At 54.0% G+C, this 21,022-nt stretch overlaps 1 protein-coding gene across 2 annotated transcripts in view; it reads left to right on the plus strand.

The window, feature by feature from the left end:
* Positions 1-21,004, plus strand: part of TMEM240 (transmembrane protein 240) — a 36,079-nt gene extending 15,075 nt beyond the window's left edge. For both annotated transcript variants that reach the window (XM_034753570.1, XM_034753571.1), the window contains exons 3-4: positions 11,411-11,619; positions 17,569-21,004. In XM_034753570.1, the coding sequence (XP_034609461.1) occupies positions 11,411-11,619; positions 17,569-17,717 (358 nt within the window). In that variant the 3' untranslated portion in view covers positions 17,718-21,004. The remainder of the gene's footprint in view (positions 1-11,410; positions 11,620-17,568) is intronic.
* Positions 21,005-21,022: the final 18 nt, after the last annotated feature.

The raw sequence follows: 21,022 nt of genomic DNA on the forward strand, positions 1-21,022 counted from the left end.
ACGCGGGGGGCGGGGGGGGCGGGGGTGCGGCGGGGGGCCGGGGGGGGTTGGGTCAGGACGGAGGCGCTTTGGCAGAGCGGCGTGGGGGGTGCAGGACTAGGAGCAGGGGTGGGTGGGTCAGGACAGAGGTGCTTTGGCAGAGCGGTGTGGGGGGTGCAGGACTAGGAGCAGGGGTGGGTGGGTCAGCACGGAGGTGCATTGGCAGAGCAGTGTGAGGACCCCCTACTGGACCAGCGGTGCTGCTGCAGGTTGGGGCAACGGGGCTGTGGGGGAGCGGGCAGTTTTCACAGTGCCTGTTTGCACAGCCTGTCTGCACAAAGCCTGGCTCCGGCCCACGTTTGCTGTGCACAGGCGGCGATAGGGGTTCAGATTCCCAGGCAGCAGGGGAGCGGGGCAACGTCCCCCTTTGCTGAAATACTGGCAGAGTTTGGAAACAAACCCTGGGAAGCGCCGTGGAGTGGGGAAGGGCTGGGCCTGTAGGTCAGTCTGTGTACCTAGCCCTGCGGTGAATGGAGACGTGGCAGCTGAAATAGGCACATTGCCCTGATAATGCCAGTACAAGAAGAAGAAGTCAGATCTCCTGGGACAGAGAGCCCAGGGGAGGGTGGAGCCAAGTCCCCCAGCTGCCATCTCTGGATGGAAGCTCCGAGTCTGACTCTAGGCAGGGGAAGATGGAAAGAGGATCCCAGGAGGGGGGAAGGGAAGGGCAGGGCTCTGTATCCCTGGCCCAGGGAAGCCCATGCCGGAGGAAGTGCTCACCCCCCTGCACTAGTTAATGTAGTTGTGTCTCCGTAGCCCCTGTGTGTGGAGGTGGAGCCGAGTGAGAGCCCTGGCTCCCAGCTCCCTGGATGTTGGGGAGGAGTTTCCTGAATCAGAACCTGGGTCCGCATTTCCCAGCTGGGGCCACGGCTCCCGAACGGGTCAAACCTCCCCCCAGCGCCAGGGGTTTGAAATCTGGGATCTAATGTGGCTCGGACCCATCTCTAGCCAGGTTGTGATGTTCAGGGGGCCGTTAATCCCTGTGGCCCCATCCTGGTTGGGAGATACCGGCCTGGGGAGACCCGTCTCAGATTCGGGGCTTGGAGCTTTGGATAACAATCAAGTAGCGAGAAGTGTCCGTCACCAGCACAGACGTGGCAGCTGGGCTCCATCCCCGGATACACAGAGCCATGGGCAAACAGGGGGCAGCCGTGCTGGGGAAATGCCTGCTGTCCTAGAGTGACACCCCCTTCCTGGGAAAGCCGCCCAGTAACTGGGCAGCGTCTGCATTCTGTTCAGTGCCCAGGCAGCAGGCAGCTCCTGGCAGGAGCGAGGTGGCTGTTCTCTTCTGACCCCGGCAGCCAGTGGGTTGCTTGGCACCAGCCAGGGCTGCGATGGGATGCAACGGCGTCTTGCTGCTGTCTAGTGCCCGAAGGGTTAATCTGGGGCTAGCAGGAGTGGAAGAAGGGGCTGGTGTGATAGTAAAGAGCACAGAGCCCTTCAGTGGGGAACCCGGCTCCAGGACACCCGCCCGCTGCCCTTCCCACTGTGGGGAGCGGGGCTGTGAGCCGCTGGATAGCCCTGGCCTGGAGTTGTGGCTTTCTGTGCAATGGGTGTGCGGCTCAGCTGGGTTGGAGGGGGGGGGGCCCTTGCTGGACTGGCTGCTGGGCCGTTGCTGCGCTCGGCGACATGGCTAGCTCCGTGGAGAGCTGGCCTTGGATTGCCGGGGCGGCGCAGTGTGGTGAGCTGTCTGGGGACTCTGCGACATCCGTCCGGTGTGGGGGGCGCTGGGACTGATCGGGGCTGCGAAAAAGGAGGGTTTGCGTTGCGGGCGGGAGATTTAGGTCAAGCTCCAGGTCCCACTGTCAAGGTCTGTGTGGGTCACCCCCTGAGGACATGCTGAGTGCAGCGGCCCTGGAATGGGGTATTATACGCGGCCTCTCTCGTCCGAGGCTTTGGGGTCTGATAGTCGGGGCAGGGGAGCCTGGGGTGTCAGGACTCCTGGGTTCAGTCTGTGATGGGGACTCTCTGTGGTTCGTTTTCCCCCCTCTGGGTTGGGGATGAGCCCGGCCTGCTTCCTGGCAACCCCGGGTGAGAGGTGCAGGGCTGGGGGCCCCCGGGACGCTGTCCCCGCTAGCCTCCAGCCCGGCGATGCAGCTGATCGCCAGGGCAGCGAGCCAGCCAATGGCTCAGGAACAGCACCATCTGGTGGCGGCGGTGAGACAGGGCAGCGTATTGGTCGTTGCCCGTCTGTAGTGCCTGAGGCAGGGAAGGTCTCAAGTCCCGTTCTGCACCGAAGGGCCAGCTTCTACCCGCGCACCCTGCATCGGAAGGTCAGTCGCTCCGAAGGGCTGAGTCTGAGGGGAAGGCCAGCTGGGTGACTAATGCACTGGGCTGGGATTCAGGAGATCAGCTCCCAGCCTGGCTACCTCCTCCCACTGTGCCCTTGGGGGAAGACATGTCCTCTCTCTCTACCTCCATTGCCCACCTGCAAATGGGGATGACAGCACTGCCTTGCTCCCTCGGGCCCCTGTCGGCTGCTGAGTCTCTGTCCCCTGGGGCCTTGTGGAGCCGTTTGCCCCGGGTCAAGTGGCTGGGAGATGCCCCTGTTCCAGCCGGGCACGCTACATGGCATGCTGTGAATCGCTGCCCGGGGGGCGAGGCAGCGACGTGCCAGGCCCGTTAGTTGCACACGGGGTGGGAGTGGGGGGAAAGTGAGTGCCTGGCCAATGGTGGCACAGTAAGGCAGAGCGGAGATTGGAAGTGGGGACTCCTGTCCCGGTCCCTCAGCTGACCTTGGCAGGGCCCTGGGGCAGTCGTTTCTCAGCAGTTTGGCCGGCCCTGAAGGCGAATGATGCAGATCTGCAGGGCGAGCTCTCCCGTGCCGTGATGCTGCAGGGGTGTTTTGTTGCTGTCGCGGGCGTGTTTTCGTGCCACAGGATTGAAAGCGGCCAACCAAAGCCCCTGCAGCTTCCTTCTGTCCTGCTGCAGCGCCGGAGTCGAACAGCCCAGGTTTGGGTGCGGGGATGGGCTCTCACCGCACTATCGCAGCCACTGCAGGCCGGAGCCAGGGGGCGTGACGTGATTGCCACGCAGGCCTGCGAAAGGATGGTGGAGCCGAGGCGTCAGACTGCGCTGACGTCCCTGCTGGGGAGGAGAATGAAAAGACACTGACAGTTTCATGGCATGTAAATGAACAGATCAATATGGTTTTGCTGAAGTTCTCCCCAGCTGCATGCAGCCAGCCGCACCAGCGGCTACGAGATTCAGAGGGAGGCCCAAGTAGACAAGGTCACCGGAAGGAACCTTTGAGCTTGTCTGCACGCTGGCTTCTCGCACAGCTTTGAAGAGAAAGCACCAGCCGCTTCGGTGAAGCTCTCCCGGTTCAGGGCTTCACTCAAGCCTCACTGTGTCCCCGTTTATTCGACCCCATCTTTCACGGGGGAACCCCAGCGTGCTTCGAAAATCAGTGACGATGCTGGAGGAGTGAGACCGGCTCAACCACAAAGGTGTGGGGCTGGGTTTTAGGGTCGGATTTTTTTATTTTTGCCAATTTAGGTGCTTAAATGGGAGCCAAGAATGTTGGGAAATCTACCTTTTAACCCATTTCAGAATCACCCCGGCTGGCAATGAGCTGACCTTCCATGTCTATAGTACGGTCCAGCCCTGAAGCATTCTACAGCTCTACATGGAGGGGTCTTTCACCTACCACTGGAATGCAGCCACCCCTGGGGGTGGGACGTGACAGCTCTTTAACAGATCACAGCAATTGCTTAGGAAAGGTAATGGAGAAGAATGCTGCATCCAGGGGAAAGTGCAGGGCCAGTGGATGAGGCTGGATGTAATTAGCTAAACTGGAATTTGGCCTGGATCTGTTGTAAAAACTGCTAATGGATCTTTAATGACCAGGAACTGGACCTTGATTTATTTTCCAAAGCTTTGTCAATTCACCTTTTAAGAGATCTGGACAGGACCTGACGGTGTCTTTTTAAAAGACCTGTTTGCTTTGCCAGGGTGAGGTCTCTTAAAGCATGGCAAAAAAAGGGATGTTTAGTTCGTGACTCGGAAAGTTTGGCTATTGGCTCATCCGGAACAAATGACCCGTCTCCTAGACAGCACCTTATTGAAGAGACACTGCCCTGTAGCCAGGGGAAGACGGGAGGAGACATGGAGGCCTGGCTGACCTGGAGAGAGGTCACGAGAGCCATTTCTGAGCCAGCCTTTCTAAGGGGTAGATTGGGCCGTCCTCCCAGCCCCCTGGGCAAGTGAGCCACTCAACGGCCTCTGCTCGCCTTTCCTCACCCCAGGTGTAAAGAGTGCGAGGGGAGTGGGGCTCCCAGGCTCTGCGCCCGGGGACGTTCCCTGAGCTGTGGGAATCACATGCCAGGCGCGTGTGCTCTCTCGCACATGCGCAGAAGCTAGTGTCAGGAAGTGCCCAGGACGTGCCCTTGCCAAGGGAGGCATCTCTCAGCAGGAGGATGGGGGGGGGGGCCTGACTCCCTTACGTCTTCAGCCTGCCTATCCCCTGCTGTTGGTTCTTCTCCTGTTAGGATCCCGCCCCTCAGCCCATACCTTCACCCTCCAGCACTGCTGTTTCCACCCTGCTCTGAGTTTGGCCCCACCTGTGATTCACTCACCAAGCACCGTTCTTTGTTTGCCTGTGTCCAATGCCAGCTCCTTGCCCTTGTCCTTAAAGCTCCTGCCCTGCACCCGCTGCAGGGAGAGTTTCCTTTTTAGTGGCTGCGGGGCTGTACTAGCCACTGGGCCAGCAGCCAATGGACACCAGTCCCTGGCTCTTTTGCTGCGGCCGTGTCGGTGATGCCTGTGTGCTGTAAGTGGCATGTGGAGAGACCAACACAGCCACTGCTGCTGTACGGGATGTGGGGAAGGTGAAGCACCTGTTTCCCGGCCTGAAAGCTTTGCCTTTGTGAGTGCCAGGAGAGTCCCCGGGACACCCTGCTCCGAAAGCACAGCCTCTGCTGAGCGAGCCGCCTTTCCCGGCCGACCCTCGCCGAGTGGTGCCGAGCTGCTCCAAGGCACAGGTCGCTCACGGTGAGCTTGGCGTGGGCCTGGCCGTATCCAACCCCTCTCAAGTCCCAGGTGAGTCCGGTCTGTGAAACCTTGGGGCAGCCCACAAGGGGGCTGGGCGCCTGCAGCTTCTAAGAACTGGATGACTTCAGAAGCCACTCTTGGAAAAATTAGGCCATGCTGCAAGTTAGTGGCTGAACACAGGAGTCCTGGCTCCCAAGCCCCTTCTCTAGGCCGTAGAGGATGCTGCCCTGTTCCCCAGGGGGCCGTGCTGTCTGGCTCCAAATACTAGTTCATTCCCCTTGTGCCAGAAAGGGCCCAGAGTGTGATGTTGCACTCCATCTGTTTTGTGGAAATATGCTAATGCGTGTGACTATAATGTAACTGGAACATGCTTCATGCAAAAGGTCTCTTGTAAGGTATCATTACAAAGCTTATAATCTACTGAGTGTGTTCATCCTATTTGTATGAATGTATCATTCTTGTATCTAAAACTAGGAATGTGCAGCATAACTCTGAGGGCCTATTGTAATTATGCAAAGTGTGGGCCATTAATGGTGGTTTGGAATCCTGATGGCTCCCATCAACTAGGACAAATGGTTATGAATGGCTCTGTTTACTTGCAAAACTTCCTGGGTACATGTCAGCCAGCCTTGGAAGAATGGAGACTAGGGGTCTCACAGGACATGTGACCATGTCACATGATAATGGAATCCATCTTAAACCTGGTGCTTTTCCATTTAGAAGGAGGGGTGGGGACTCAGAGAGAGACAAAGGATTCCCTCCTTGTGCCAAAGCTATAAAAGGGGGTGGAACAGAACAAAGGGCAGCCAGTCATAAGAAATCCCAAGTTCCCTCTTGAGCTGGAACCAACAAGGACTGTACCAGGGGAAAGGATTGGGCCCAGACTAGAATGGAGTCTAGTCTGTGAAAGAAGCTTATTGGAACACCTCTGAGAGTGAGATTTTACTTGTAAACAGGTTCTTAATGTATTAGGCTTAGACTTCCGTGTTTTGTTTTATTTTGCTTGGTAACTTACTTTGTTCGGTCTGTTATTACTTGGAACCACTTAAATCCTACTTTTTATACTTAATAAAATCACTTTTGTTTATTAATTAGCCCCGAGTAAGTGATTAATACTTGGGGGAGCAAACAGTTGTGCATATCTCTCTATCAGTGTTCTAGAGGGTGGACAATTTGAGTTTACCCTGTATAAGCTTTCTACAGAGTAAAACAGATTTATTTGGGGTTTGGGGTCTGGGTGCTGGAGACAGGAGTTCTTGCTGAGCTGTTTTCAGTTTAGTGTGCAGCTTTGGGGACATGGATCAGACGTGGGTCTGTGTTGCAGCAGGCTAGCGTGTCTGGCTCCACAAGGCAGGGTTCTGGAGTCCCAAGCTGGCAGGGAAAACAGGCTCAGAGCTAATCTCAGCACATCAGGTGCCAGTCCCAAGTGGGTCTCTGTGACTGAATAAGTCACACAGAGGGAGTGTTAATCTGTCCCCAGGGATGTTGGCGGCACGACCGCTGGCTGTAGGTTTGCAGCACCAGCAGGTAGGAGCCAGACGTGTCGAGAGAAGAGGTTTGCCCAACTGAACCTCTCCCCGGAGCTCCGAAGGGCTGGGATACGCTGGGTGCTGCCGTAGCTGTCTCTCTATTGCTGGGCCTTTAGCGCTGGTTTCTGACTGCAGTCGGTGCTGGCTCCCCCCAAGGCCCAGGCAAGGCGTCTCCGCCTGCCCTACAGGGCACCTCCCCCTGCACAGCCTGCTAACATGGGAGCCGGCTGCGTGGCTGCTTCCTCCTCTGGCCAGGGCACCTCTCCCCACAGTGCTCGACGGCCGAGGGATGTGGGGTCACCCTGTGGCCAGTGTACACCGGTGAAGCCATTGTAAATCACCGCCAGTGTAGGGGGCCTCCCCAGCAGGCTCAGACTGCATGTCCTCCTCCCACCACAGAAGCCCCTGGCACACAGGGCATGGTGCGGGCATTCCTTCCTCCCAGTTAGCCCCCAGCAGCAAACCTGCCCTGGGTCCTGTTCCTATTTGTGCTGGGGGCCTGATCAGCCCCAGCATAGGGGTGGGAGAAGCCCCTATGCCGTCCGCCCCTGTATGTGACTCTCCACGCTTATTTTGCATCCATCACATGGGTACCAGCCTGTGGTCACTGGGCTAGATTCGGATCTGCAGGAGACGTTCTCCATCCCCCACCCCCCTTGAGCCGTCTCATCCCCGTTCCGTTATAAAACTCCCGTTTCGTTCAGCAGGGCCCCTGGACCTTTGTTCTATTAATAGCTCTCTGTGCTCACGTATCAATGTCTCGTGAACGATGCCGCCAGAGTCCCCGACAACTGAGGCTAGAATGGAAACTTCAGCAGGTTCCCCACCCCCCACCGGGGTTTGATCCAATTTGTAATAAACCCCCCAACCTGTGAATTAGCAGAGAGACTTGGCCCTTTGTGCCGGACAAAGGGAACGTGATGGTATCTCTAGAACCGTTCCTGGCAAGGAAGCGTGGTGTAGAGCCCCACAGCCCGGTGCGCGGCAGTAATCAATGTTATCTCCACCGCACACTGTTCCTCTGATAAACCTCCGGTGTTTAAAAAAAACTGCCTGGGTTTTAGCGATCGCAATTCAAATGCCAAGCGCTGGGCATTCAAGGTGGACTGAATCGGCACTGCGGCATGACTTTCTGGGGGCGCTGGTGCTGGATGGCTTGTCTTTCAGAGGAGACGTACAACTGAGGTTCCCGCCACCTAGGATTTCTGGCACTTTAGAAGCCAGGTATTAACCCTGCTGAATGTCAACTCCATGGTGCAATTTTGCCTCCTTAAATCTCGCCCCCCTCCCCATACTTCTTATTGGCTCAACGCTTAGCACAGAGGATTCCTGTTTCTGATTAGGACCCCTAGGTGCTATTATATTACAAATAATAATTGTTGCATGGTGTTGCTGAGTGCTGTTAAGCAATTGCTGCGTTCCACCCCAGAGGTGGCTGCATTTTGGTGGTGCATGAAGTGATTTCAGGTGGGTGGGGCATATATGTAATCTGTAAGGCACTTAGGATCCCTGCGGATGACTCTCCCAAGAGAAACATACCTGCTAGTGTCATTGTAATCTATGGTTTAGATGCCTTTGAGGATTGCCTATCAACAGATACAGTGGCAGCTCCTCTGAGTTTGGGCTCTCAGAACTAGCTGAAATCTCATTTTTGGCTGAAACGGAAGAAGAACCGCAAATGCAAATAGAGCGGAAAGTGCTCAGTGCTGCCCCCTGCAGGTAGAGTTCCCTCCAATGGTTGTGCAAGAGAATTCTTCTGCTCAAGTCTTGTTGAGCGTGAGTTTCAGTGAGTGCAGTTTGCACTGGGTATCTCTCCTCGCCCATACCAGAGGGGACGTGAAAGAGGCAGCGCTCGCCTTCCCTCTGACTGACGGTGCGATGGGAGAAGGCAGGCTCTGACCTAGGCCAGGTGGCTCTTGGGTGGCAAAGGAAATGCCTGCAGCTCACGGGAGGCTGAGTCAGCTCATTCTCACCTGAGAATTTATTTCTAAGCTAAGTATACGTGTAGTCGCCCCAGCTGTATGTGCACACGTGTGTGTCCCTTGAAGCGCTGAATGCCTGTTTCCACCAGAAGCAACGTCCCGAGCCCAGGCTCTTGGTGGCTATTGAAGATTTGGTGGCTCTTTCCTTGAGTAGGCTGTGTCTGTGATGTCTTGGGGGCAGAGGAAGGCAGGCTCCACCCCAGAGGTACCGGCATTTTAATGGGACTCTGTGTACCTAGGGGACTCCTGCTTCCGTTGAAGTTCTAAGACACAAGTGCCTATACAGTTGATGACCTTATTCCTGGCTGCTGGGGGTACAACGGCAAGGAGATGGGCACAGAACCCCCCAGAGTTTTTCTTGGGGCGGGGGGGATAAAGCTGAGCTGTGTACATTGGGAGCATCAGTGTTCCACCAGCTAATCCAGCCCCTGCCACTGGTATAGAGACCCCAGGGCCAAACAGCCACGAGTCTTGTGTTTGCCCAGAACGGAGCCTCCTCGATGAGGGAGACCCCCGATCCGTCACACGTCCTCGCTCCCCGGTGTTGGCAGCTGTTGGGGGTTGCCCTTGTGCCCAGCGAGGGAGATTCTTGCGCTGCGGAATGAAAAGCAAAGGCAAAAGAGGCTAGCGAGCCGGACTTGTAAGCCGGGCCTGCGGCTCGGAGGGCACAGTCACCTTGAGAGCTCCTGCTAGCTGGGACGGCCTCTTCCCCCGGCTGCCTCTGGGCCCCCTCTCAGCATCAGGGAGTCCTTGAAAGGAGGTGGCAGCTTCGAGCAGCGACGGGGGTAACCGGACTGGTCACTGCCTCTCACCCCCGAGGTGGGGCGGATGGGAGTGAGAAGGGCTCAGTAGCTGCTCCCTGGGGTCGGACCTGGGAACAGACTGGCCCCCGGTAACCCTGCTCTGCGGTACCCTGGTGCCGTTCCCCGGGGGCCCCCGTTCAGCGATTGCTGAGCTGACAGCTGTTTTCAGAAGGTTCCTCTGAGCCGCGGTTTGTTTGTGTAAATATTTGGACGTTTCTCAGGCGTGATTATGCAGCAGCCTGCTCCTCATGCATATTCAGAGGCCTCCAGCGACTGATTTCCCCGGGGAATATTGGCTCGAGGCTGGGGTGACGGGCCCAGAGGAAGGGAAGCGGGTCTGATGCTGGTGGGGGGGTGGGTCGAGGAGAAGGGCGTCTAGGCTGCTGCTGTGCCCTGCGCTGGGAGCCCCGGCTGGGCTGCAGCGACCAGGTTTCTGCAGTGACCTGCTGCAGGCTACTGTGACGTTGATGGGCACTTGGTGGTGGTTACCAAGCACTCTTCCCAGCCACTGATTGGCTGCCAGCAGCAGCGACAGCCCACGCCGGAGCAGCTCCCCTCACCGGGGAAAAATTGAGCAACATTGGGGGAATCTAGAGCTCCCTAGGCCCCTTGTCTCCATCTCTCTTGTCTTCCCATAGCTCATGCCTGGCTGCCCTTTCTTCTCTCCAGTCCCTGCCCCAGTTTCCTGGATGTAACTCTCCTGAGCCTCTGTGCTCCTTAGTCTTTCAGCAAGTTCATGTTCTAACCTTTCTCTCCTGGTGCCAGGCTGTAGCATATGGGGATCCCACTGCACACACCAACCAAACCCAAGCATCCCGTGCTTGCTCTGGAGCAGCAGAGAGAGCAAGGAGTGGGGGAGCCCCTCATGGGGTAGGGCAGGAGGGGATGCTCTGCTGCCTCGGGTTGGGGGTGGGGTGGATCTGGGGCCCTGAAGCCTGTGATAACTCCCAGCCCTCGCTCCGGGGAGAGGCACTGCGCTTCCTGACTCAACGGCTCCGATACAGAAGATCCCTGCTGGCTCTGCTGCCCAGGTTCTTGTTAGCTGGAGTCTGTGCCAGTCCCCTTGGCTGGAGGGGCTGGCTGGAGCCTTCGGCTCAACTGAGTGGGGACTCGGCACTATTGCCATCTGATGGGTTGGCGTGGGGTGAGATGAGTGTGCTGGATCTCAGGCCAGCTCCCAGGGCTCCATGTCCCAGAAAACACCTCCCCAGCTGGAGCCAATCGGCCTGTGGGCAATCTCTGTGCAGATGGGCTGTTGGGACGAGGTATCTTGAGAGGTCTCAGGTTTCACTGCCTGGGTAAGTTCAGAGACTATGAAAAGCTTTTCCATGCTGTGCTGCAGGAAGTGGCTTAGCTGGACTCGGAGCCTTTGCCATGGGCCAGTGTGCTCCAGGCTGGCCAGTTCTAGGCTGGTGTGACAATTTGAGAGCTCTTTCTATCCTGTTTGACATTGGGGACGCTGGGTGTATCTGTCAGACTGCACACTCCATTTTCCGTCTGGGGCTTGTCTGCTTTCTCTGGTGTCGTTTTACCTCCGTGTCGGACTGAAAGCCCAAGGGGTGGTGACACAGGGCTAACAGCAGAGAGTCGTTAAACTTTCATGGTCCTCGATGCACATGGAAGCCCGCTTGGAGAAAGAATTGGCTCCCCTCCCCTCCAGAAGAACCAGTCTGCCAGGTGTGCTGCTAGCTAAGCACTGGATCACCTGATGAGGCTGATCGGGGGGTCACCTAATAACGGGACCTGGAAGTTATTAAAGAAAGGGTTTCTTACTGGCCCTTTGAGAGAGAAGGCGGTGCCCAGGAAGCGTGCCAGAGAGGCCAACGCTCAGTCTCAGAACGGGAACGTGAGTTCTTGATTCCCTGTGCTCACGCTACTGGACCTCCTTCCCTAAAATCCTGCCTCCGGTGACATTAAAAATAAACTCTGTGAAAACACTTCTGTTCCCACTAAAACGAAAAGCACTTGACTTGCCCCCTTGCCGCATAGGGGCTGATGAATGGTGCATGTTTTCTACTATCATCTGCTGATGCTTCTCCCTTTTATGTCCCCCTCCCTGCAACAGGCATCATGTACATTATGTTATTCCATACGACGGAGACCAGTCGGTGGTGGATTCCTCGGAGAATTACTTTGTGACTGACAATGTCACCAAGCAGGAGATTGATCTGATGTTGGGACTTTTGCTGGGCTTTTGTATAAGCTGGTTTCTGGTGTGGATGGATGGAGTTCTCCATTATGCTGTGCGAGCCTGGAGAACCAGCCGACGGTACGGTAAGTGCCTCCTTGCGAGCTCCCCACCCCTGCCGGAGTCCTTTAGCTCATCAAAGGAAGTTTGAGTTGTTGTTCAGGGCTTGGGGGGGTTTAATATTCTTTTCAGAGGGTTTGTATGTTTGATTAATTTGTCACAGGCTTGTTTGGCTGAATTCCAGCTCTCTGCATACAAAGTGAACTTTACCTGTAAATATTTACATGAACGTCCATGGTACCATGGGGGAAAGTGGGATGTACTCGCGAACGCATGATGGAGCAAAGGGGTGTTTGCTGGAGAACGAAATGTATGTGGAAAGTCATATTGTTTGCATGGGTCAATGTGTTGTATGCAGCGTGGTTGTCACCGTGTGGGTCGCAGGATCTCAGAGATTCAAGGTGGGTGAGGTAATTAATATCCAACTTCTGTTGGTGAGAGAGACGAGCTTTCGAGCTTATGCTGGGCTCTTCCTGTCTTTCTCACCAACAGAAGTTGGTCCAATAAAAGAGATTCCCTCCCCCACCGTGGCTGGGTAAATTCGTGGCATTCTGGGAATTTGATGGAAAGATTAAATATGTGTAAAGATTTCTGTGTATATATTTACAGCGAGGCATCAACTTGCGGTGGGAAGTTGATGTTGGCGGCAGGGGGGAATTAAATGTCCATGTATACTAGTGGGGATGCGATGAGATTCTCACACACACACCCCCCCGGTCTTGAAGCTTCGCTAGTTGATCAGCATTGTTCCAGATGTGGTCATTTGTGCTGTGCATGCTGGGGAATCTCCGGTTGGCAATGGCAGCAGTCGGGGGGACTGGGGGGACTGGATGCCACTTTTAGCCAAGAGCAGGAGCAATAGGAACATAAGAGTTCCCACGCTGCATCAAACCTGTGGCCCGTCAAGTCTAGCAACCTGTCTCTGGCAGCAGCCAGCCCCAGATGCGCAGAGGGAAGGTTCAAACCCCCCTTTCTCTAGTCCCATGGTTTCCCAGCACAGGCTTTCCCTGGTATTGTGACTGGAAAAGAAACGGAGAAAATGGAATAAAAATAACAAAAGGCGACTTGAAATCCTACCGTCTAATCAGTGTCTGTGTAAATTACACTCTCTAAATGCCAGTTGATGTCTGTTAAATTACAATTTTTTTTTTAAAGAAAGCTTTATGCGCAAACCTATATAAAAAAATTCTAATTAGGGAAACTGACTGCCTCTTTCTAAAAACTTCCATCAAAATGATATTAATTTCTCATTAGAGCGTCCACATCCCCAGCAACCTGCTCAAGCAATTTCTGAATTGCGCTGTCTCTTGAGACTCTTGTGTTGTCTGTTCCGAAGTGGAAGGCTCATTTTCAGAGGGGTCCTGCAAGATCTAAGGTATATAGCTAAGATGGGGCCCTCCAGCCATCCCACCTGCGGCCATCATCTCGTCAGATCTCATGAGCTAAGCGGGGCCGAGAGAGGTTAGCATGTGGATGGGAGGAGAGAGAGAGACGGCTGGAGCATCACAGTCTTTGAGAGCTGATTTCTTTAGTTATGTGTCTGGTTGAAGGATAAATAACTGGGCAGAATCTTCAACCCCCTGTAAACAGGGTCTTCATAGACAATTGTTAGTAACGTAAAGGGGAAAAGGGCCCATCTATCTCTTTGATCTAGCTGGCTTTTCTTTCATTCCTTCTTTTCACTTTTCTGTGTCCACGTGCCCTATGAGCATTGGCGAGGGTTAAGTAGCCAGTGATTCATGAGGTCGGTAAATTGCAGGCCAGAGATGTAAATGTTCAGGACAAAATAGGACCCAGCTGGGAAAAATAAATACCTTCCCCTCGAATAGCCTGGTGGTGACGTGGAGCTGGGATGCGTCAGGGGAGCCAGCCCATGGCGTCCAGAGCTTTGGGCACCCCTGGGTAACAGCTGCAGACGGGGAAGCAGCAGTTTGTCACTTGGCCGGATGTGCAGAGTGCAGCTGTAATGGTGGTAGTATGGAGGGCAGCTCTTGGGCACAGGCTACCTTTGTATTCGTTGGAGGTAGGAGGGGGAAGGGGTGAGTGCCCCCCACCGAGTGTCTGGTGAATCAGCATTTGGGCACACTCCCGGGCTTAGCTCTGTGTGTTGGCATCTGTGTGTGTTGGTGTGGATTTGTGCACAGGTGTGTTCTTGTGTCTCTGTGCAGCTGGGGGTATGAGTGCGGGTGTGTCTAGGCATTTCCACGTGAGCGCACGTGCAAGAGCAGGTGAGGCTGTGAGCGAGCTCTGGGTGGCTGTGTGTGTTTGGGAGTGGGCGTGTGTGTGCACACAGGCAGACAGCTGTTTGTGCGTGGGTGTGTTTCTATGTGAACGCGCCTGCTTGTTTCCGGGGTGCTGTGTGCGGGGCGGCTGTGGGAGCACACCAGCCTGGCTTTCCCAGGGAACTCAAGCTGAGTGACGTCAGCGACTCTGGAAAGTGCTTGGGGCCAAAACCCAACAACAAAAGAATGACGTGTCTTCCCACCCCCGTACGCCCCCGCCGAAGAGGAGCCCTCCGAGCTCCTGGGAGCAGAATAACCGCTCCCCCAGCGCAGGCTTGGGGAAGGAGGCAGGAGCCCTGCTCAATGGATTGCCCCCTGTCCAAACTGCGCCTGGCTCTTCTCCAAGAACACACCCCTTTAGTCTGGGGCGTCCTACTGGGAGCGACTTGGCTTGGAGCCTCCTGTACTCTTGCCGGGCTGCTGTCACTGATGCCTTGCAGAGCCCTAGTGGAGTCTGGCAAAGCTGCGACTTGCCCCGGTGCAGCAGGCCCCTGGCTTCCCGCAGGGTGGAGAGTCTCCCCGGGGAGTTTGCAGGGGTGCAGCTAGATGGGACTCACCAAGCCCCAGCAGGGCTTAGAACGAAACCTGGGATGGATTCTCTGAGCCGGATCCATCACTGCCCAGGAGGCCGTTCAGCCGCTGCAGAGGCTGGCGGGGAGCCTGGCACAGCTGCAGCCCCGCTTGCATGGCCCCAGGGGGCGCTGTGTATGGATTCCGAATAGTCACCCCGTCTGCCCAAGCCCCATCCACTCTGCCTTCCTCGGCCCATCCTGGAATCCCCCTGCACCCAGAGGTCCTGCAGATCCAGGGGCACTTGCAAGGGAAGGAGTTGACCTCTGCCCTGCACTCCTTTGTGCTGGCGTAGGGGTGCAAAGGGGCAATGTTGAATTGGGCCCTGTGGGGGCAGCTTGTCCTTTGGCTGTTCCAGAGCCCTCATAGGGAACCTGGAAGGGCTGTGCCCAGAGTGTTTCATGCCCTGTGCTGGGCGCCTGTCTCAGTTTATCCTACCTTGGAACAGCATCTCTGACCCTGAGCGTTCAACAGAAAAATCACAAGTCAGGCCCCCGCAGTCATGAGATTTTGTAAGACAACCACTTGGGGTTTCTGAGCTTTAGGGGTCCCATTTTCAAGCTCTTTTCTGCAACCAGGGAAGCGAAAAACTTCCCCTTTCAAACAAAAAGAAAGCGAGATGAGATTGTCACCTGACTCCAGCTGCTGGGGCTTTAAGAAAATTACCAAATAGCATGAGACTCTGCAACACCTAACGCTGCATACGTTGGATGGACGGTGTTTTTAGTCCTAGCTGCCTTTTTCTGTTGGGAGTGTGGAGAGGGGCAGTTTTCTCTCTGTTCACTTTGCTCCCATGCTTGCATTGCTCTCCTGGGAGGTTACAGACGAAGAAAGGCAGGCTGCATTTCATAGCTGGCACCTTTATTGGGAACCCAGCATGGGGACTGGCTCCACTTGGAATAATTAAGCAGCTCCATTGCTGAGAATTATTAGCCATTGTTGGACTGGGGTTCTGTCACTGACACGCCGGGTGTTACAGAAAAATGGCCCAATAAAAGCAAACTAAAAGTGAAATAAAGTGGCTGTAGCCGAGCAGGGCTGGAAATGAAATTAACACCGTGTTTGTTGCTGCAAGGACGCACTGAGGTTTTAACATATCCAGCTGCCGTTGTGTGGTGCTTTCCGGCTTCACAGCATTTTGCCAACTGATTAGTCTACTCACGGGCCAAGAGTAATTATTACCATGAGCCGCATTTTACAGAGGGGAAACTGGGGCACAAAGCAACTAAAGGGGGGGGGGGAGAGGCTGAGATTATAACTGTTGTATTAATTTAGATGCAATATATGGCCCCTAAGAGTGAAAGGTGTTAACAGGACCTTATCGCCATCTAGCATCAACAGTTTTAAACAAGGTTCAGCCTGCTTAGTGCCAGGGCAAACACACCACTTAAAAGCCTTGTATTAAAGATCCAGAATAAGAAGGAAACCGAGTTAAAGCCTTTGAAATGTAAAGCATCACGTTCGGCTTTCGTTTTAATAGCATTCCGGGTTCCCTTTGCCTTTAGCTGGAGAGCATTTTTAGAAGGAAAAGACATCCCGTCTGGCAGCCTCTGAGCTGGTTTCCGAGATGGTGCCTACTGTCCTTTTTAGGGAAAAGATGAGTTAGTTGAGATGGGCTGGAGCTGTTTTTGGTTAAAGATCAATCCGTGGCTCCCAACCTTTCCGGATGACCGGACCCCTTTCAGGAGTCTGATTTGTCCTATATACTCCCAAGTTTTATCTCCCTTAATAACGACTTGCTTACAAAATCAGACCTAGAAATACAAAAGTGGCACAGCCCCACTGTTACTGAAAATTTTTTGACTTTCTCATTTTTACCATAGAATGATAAAATATAGCAATTGGAATATAAATATTGTACTTTAATTTCAGTGTATGGCGTACAGAGCAGGATAAAGAAGTCATTGTCTGTATGAAATTGTAGTTTGTACTGACTTCGGTAGTGCTTTTTATGTAGCCTGTTGTAAAACTAGGCAAATATCTAGGAGAGTTGATGTACCCCCTGGCAGACCTCTGGATATCCCCAGGGGTACGTGTACCCCTACGCGCACACACAGAATTCTGCTCCTGGCTTTCAAATTTCATTTAAAAAAAAAAAGTTCTAGCTTTCCAATTGTGAAGAAAACCTGCCCTAAGGGTAAATTGCTTGTGGGTTGTCATCCTGAGTTTACAAACTGCCTGAAACTGCTGCTTTGAAAAGGATAAACTATCCCATTCCTCTCAATGGCTGTTGACTCTGAACCCTACCGCTGATCGTTTAACACTCTTGACATTTAAACTATTTCACTGATGAGTGATTTTAGCAGAACTCTTCAGCTAATAGTCATAGCCCACACTCCAGGACTGCCTCCCACGCTGCCCCAAAGAGGGAAGTCAATATCAAAATGAATACAGGGGTCACGGTGCTGATTGCATCCTTTAATACTCGCTGCTGCAGAATTTTTCATTGTCATCGCAGGGACTTTGCTCCAGAGCGTAGGACCAGCGTGGTATGGGGTCTTCTGAGCAGTGTAGGCTCCTTGCTTTAAAATAATACTTCTCATTTATATAGTGCCTGCTGCCCATGGATCTGAGAGCACTTGTGGATAAATCTATACCCAAAGAGGGTGCAGGGTTTGGGGAGACTCCCGAGGGGTTACACGTGTGACATGGGGGGCTCAGGAGAGCAGGGCAGAGATTGCCAGTGCTCACCTGTGTTACTACACAGCGGGGATTTACTCTCTTTTGTGCTACACGTCACTAATACTAGCCTCAGCTTTCAGATGGAGAAACTGAGGCCTGGGGAGAGAGGACGTGACTTGCTGCCAGGCCACACAATGGGTCAGATGCTGAGCTGGGACTAGAACTCATGGGCCTGCTTCTCTCACCCCTAAATACTCTCCCCTGCTTTCTGCTGTGCCACCCTCTAGTTACTCAGCATGTCTCATGCACCGGGGCCATCTTGGGCAACATGCTGGGGCCTGACCCCGAGACCTCCCGAACTAAAAGCATCAGCTGCTGTCACCTGAGCCAAAGCTCTCCAGCTGAGGCTGTCACAGGCTCCGGGAGGTGACACGCTCTGACCAATGGGTTACGGCCCGTTCAGCCACTAACCACCTCTTTCTCTTTTCTTTCACCTGCCAGACAATTCTTGGTCTTGGATTCCGAAATTTTGTAACTTGAAGGAGTTCAGGAAACGTCAGCACAGGCAGTACGAGGAGGCCACGGGGAACATGGTGCACATCAAACAGAAGCTGTATCATAACGGACATCCCAGCCCCCGACACCTCTGAGAAATGCCTTCCCCTCCAGAGACTGCAAAGCGATTTTAGAACTGGGCTTTTAGGGGAACGCCTGTGAGTTCGCTCCTCTATGGAAGAGAGTGGAGGACGCCATTTTATTTATCTAGGCGGGGTGATTCTGAGGCACACCGCGAATGCACAACTAAGCCAGTTCTGGCTGCAAGGCAGCCAAGACATTGCACTGTGTTCGTTTTATTGTTGGACTTCTGTATATATGTTTAAAAAAAAGGGCGGAGGGGGGAAAGATTTGCATTATACTTCCAAATCCCCCTCCCCACTGTTTGAAATTCTCCTGCACCGTCAGTGCACCTCTTTTGGGATCTGCTCTCCGAAGAGGTTAACGATGCTCAGGCGAGAGCTAGAAGCCTTTCAACTTGGTTTGCTCCATGATGTTTCCTTTCTGAGGCTGACTCATGCCGCCGCAGGTTTGGAGGGGGGCTCGTGCTGGTGCGTTTCCAAGGTGCAGTGTCCCTTTTCGTTAGTTATTTTTTGCGGTCAATGAAGTTCTAGAAATACACAAATGATTCGTTCTTCCTCTTGGTCTACAGCAAAACCTGCCTTAAGCAAAGGCCCCCTAGGAAGCTGCAAAACCAACCAATGGGATTTTAGCATTTTAAGAGGGCTGCTCCTGCTCCATCTCACACCAGTTTTATGTTGGTGTCACTCCATTGACTTCACTGCGTATTTACACCACCATGAGAGGAGAACTGGAGCCAGAGACTTCGATGGGGTTGCTCCGGGGGCGAGAGAGGAGAATAAAACTCACTGAGATAAGTGGAGTTGTTTACACTGGTGTACGGCAGATGTAAGGGGAAAAATCAGGCCCACCATTTGCTATATAAATGTTAAGTCATTCACCACCCCCCTGGGAGGAAGTGAAGTATCACCCCCATGTTACAGACGGGGAAACTGAGGCACAGAGAAGGGCGGTGCCAGTGAGTCGGTGGGAGTAGGCCCTGGAGACTCCCCTCCCCTAGCCCCAAGCTCTCGAGCAGTTGCCTCGCTCTTTGCATTAGTTCTCTGAGGGGCTGTTAGTGGAGGTGAATAGATTTGAAGCTAAACCCCAGCTCCAAGCCCCCCACTGCCGGATGGGTTCAACCAGAGCCTCGGATCACAGCCTGCACCAGGAGGTGGGGAACTTAGCATCTGATCGGACTCAGGCCTAGCTTTAGGCTTAAGTGCAGGTTTCAGCGTAGCGATTGAGGGTTGTAAAAACGCATTCACGTCCAGAGAATGCCCTTAACATGCTGGTAGTGCTGCCTGAGCTAAGGTTACGTGACAGTAGCCCCTGTGCATCGATACATTTCCTGCAGGGGACACTGGGAGCACTGTAGCAAACTCAGTCAGTTGGGCACGGATGGTTCCACTGATTTTTCAATGGGACTATTCGCAGAACAAGCTTCTAACTCAGTGTGAGTAAGGGGCGAGGGGCCGGCACCAAGAACTGAAGGGTGAGTCCTCGTTTCTACTGAGGTCCTATTGTATTACTTAGTGGGCTTGAGTTTAAAGGGCAGGGGGAAAACATGTAGGAAAAATGCATGTCCCTTCTATGAATTCTTGGATTCTGTATGAACCTGCGTAGGTTTCGATTGCAATGTCTGGGTGTGGGAGGGGAACCCAACACCCCTTCCCCCCCACCCCCCCAAAAAAACAACCCTTTGTATTATTTTTAATTGGCTTCCTCTGTCTGGGACCAGTTTAATTCAGAAAACAAAACACAGACCCATGTTTTCTATAGCTTAGATAGTTCATAGCACATCTGGCCTTTTAGTCACACCTGGTTGGAAAATACGTGGCCAGCTGATCCACCTCGGTGCTTTGTTCCGCTGCTTGCGCGTTTGTCATTCAAGGCTGTAGGCACTTGGAAAGGGGTGGTTGGGAGCAGCTCCTTTCCAAGGCAAAGGGCAGTACAGCCGGGCTGGGTGAAATGAGCCTTGTGAATTGGGCCTTTATGGGCTAAATCCTCTGCTGCTGTAAACTGGCATTGACTTCAATGAGCTCTACGGCTTGACTGCAGCTCAGGCGCTGGCCCCTTGCCGTCAGTGGAGACTGGCTACCAAGCTGTCTTGGATGGTTTAGACACAACAAATCCTGCATCTGGACAGAGGGTTAGACCAGCTGACCCTGGCGGGACTTTCTAACCCTGTGATTCCATGATGCCAATTTACACAACCCGAGGATCTGCCTTTCATTTTTGGTAAGGTAGAGAACAGCCCCGTGGAAGGAAATGAGCTTTAACTCCGCCTTCGACATGGTGCCCGCCACCGTAGCGAGCGGAAAAACGGTGATCCCAGGCCAGGCTGTATTAGAACGGTAGCGCTGCTCTGCACATTGATTTGCGTTGCTGTTTACTCGAGACTCAACTTCCAGTGCCCAGGGATGGCTCATGCTGCTCCAGCCAGGGGAGAGTTTCAGGACAGGCCCTGCCTCTCGCGCAGAGGAAGCGAAATCCTCCACCACGCACGGGCCCATTTTCCTTCCGGCCTCTCTTCCATACACAGACTATTTAGTTCCCCCCTCCGTGAGCAATGGCAGGCTGGGGGAGTGAGGCCCAAACCTGGCTAAGCCCCACGCCGTGGAAAAGAGCACATCCTCATAGCACAGGGTCTGACCGCCCCCAGGCCACTGCAGGCAGTGGCAATACGCAGTGAATTTAATGCACTTTGCTACAAAGCATATTCAGCCAAAAGCAGCCGGACCATAGGCACCTCTATGCAAAAAGGCCGGTGCACCCCTTATGCCCGGAGGCTGCTGGGGGCAGTCTCAGCACAGTGAATTCATGCCCTCCAGGGCCATTCTTATGTATGTTACACCCGCATGACTTTGTTGGCCTGATTCTCTTCTCCCGGTGGTTTCAGAGGGGTGGGCGGCTCCATGAACGTCACTAGAGCTACTCCAGATTTACCCCAGTGTATCAGAGGTCGGAATAGGGCCCACTCCCAGGAGGGGAAACCGTGTGCAATAGCTGGGCAATTGGTGAATACTGCGGCCTAGGAACCGAATGGTGACATTCACGCCTGCAGAGCGGCAGCACCCAGCCTAGCCTCCGAGTTTACAGGCACTCATGGCCGTGCCGGACTTTTTCCGCCTAGGAAGCACTCACAGGCAGTTACAGAGAAGCATTAGGTAAAAGAGTGCTGGTTCTTTGGTGGGATTTTTGTTTTTAAGAGCCCCCCAGTATCACCCCTATGAGCGTTAACGGGGTGTGAATTCCAAAGCGTTTTGATGGCGCAGGCTCGAGGCCCACCCCATCACCAGCGCTGGGCTTCCCTGGCCTTGGCTGCGTGTGTGGGCAA

The sequence above is a fragment of the Trachemys scripta genome, chromosome 19, assembly GCF_013100865.1.
Source record: "Trachemys scripta elegans isolate TJP31775 chromosome 19, CAS_Tse_1.0, whole genome shotgun sequence".
Classification (NCBI taxonomy): domain Eukaryota; kingdom Metazoa; phylum Chordata; order Testudines; family Emydidae; genus Trachemys; species Trachemys scripta.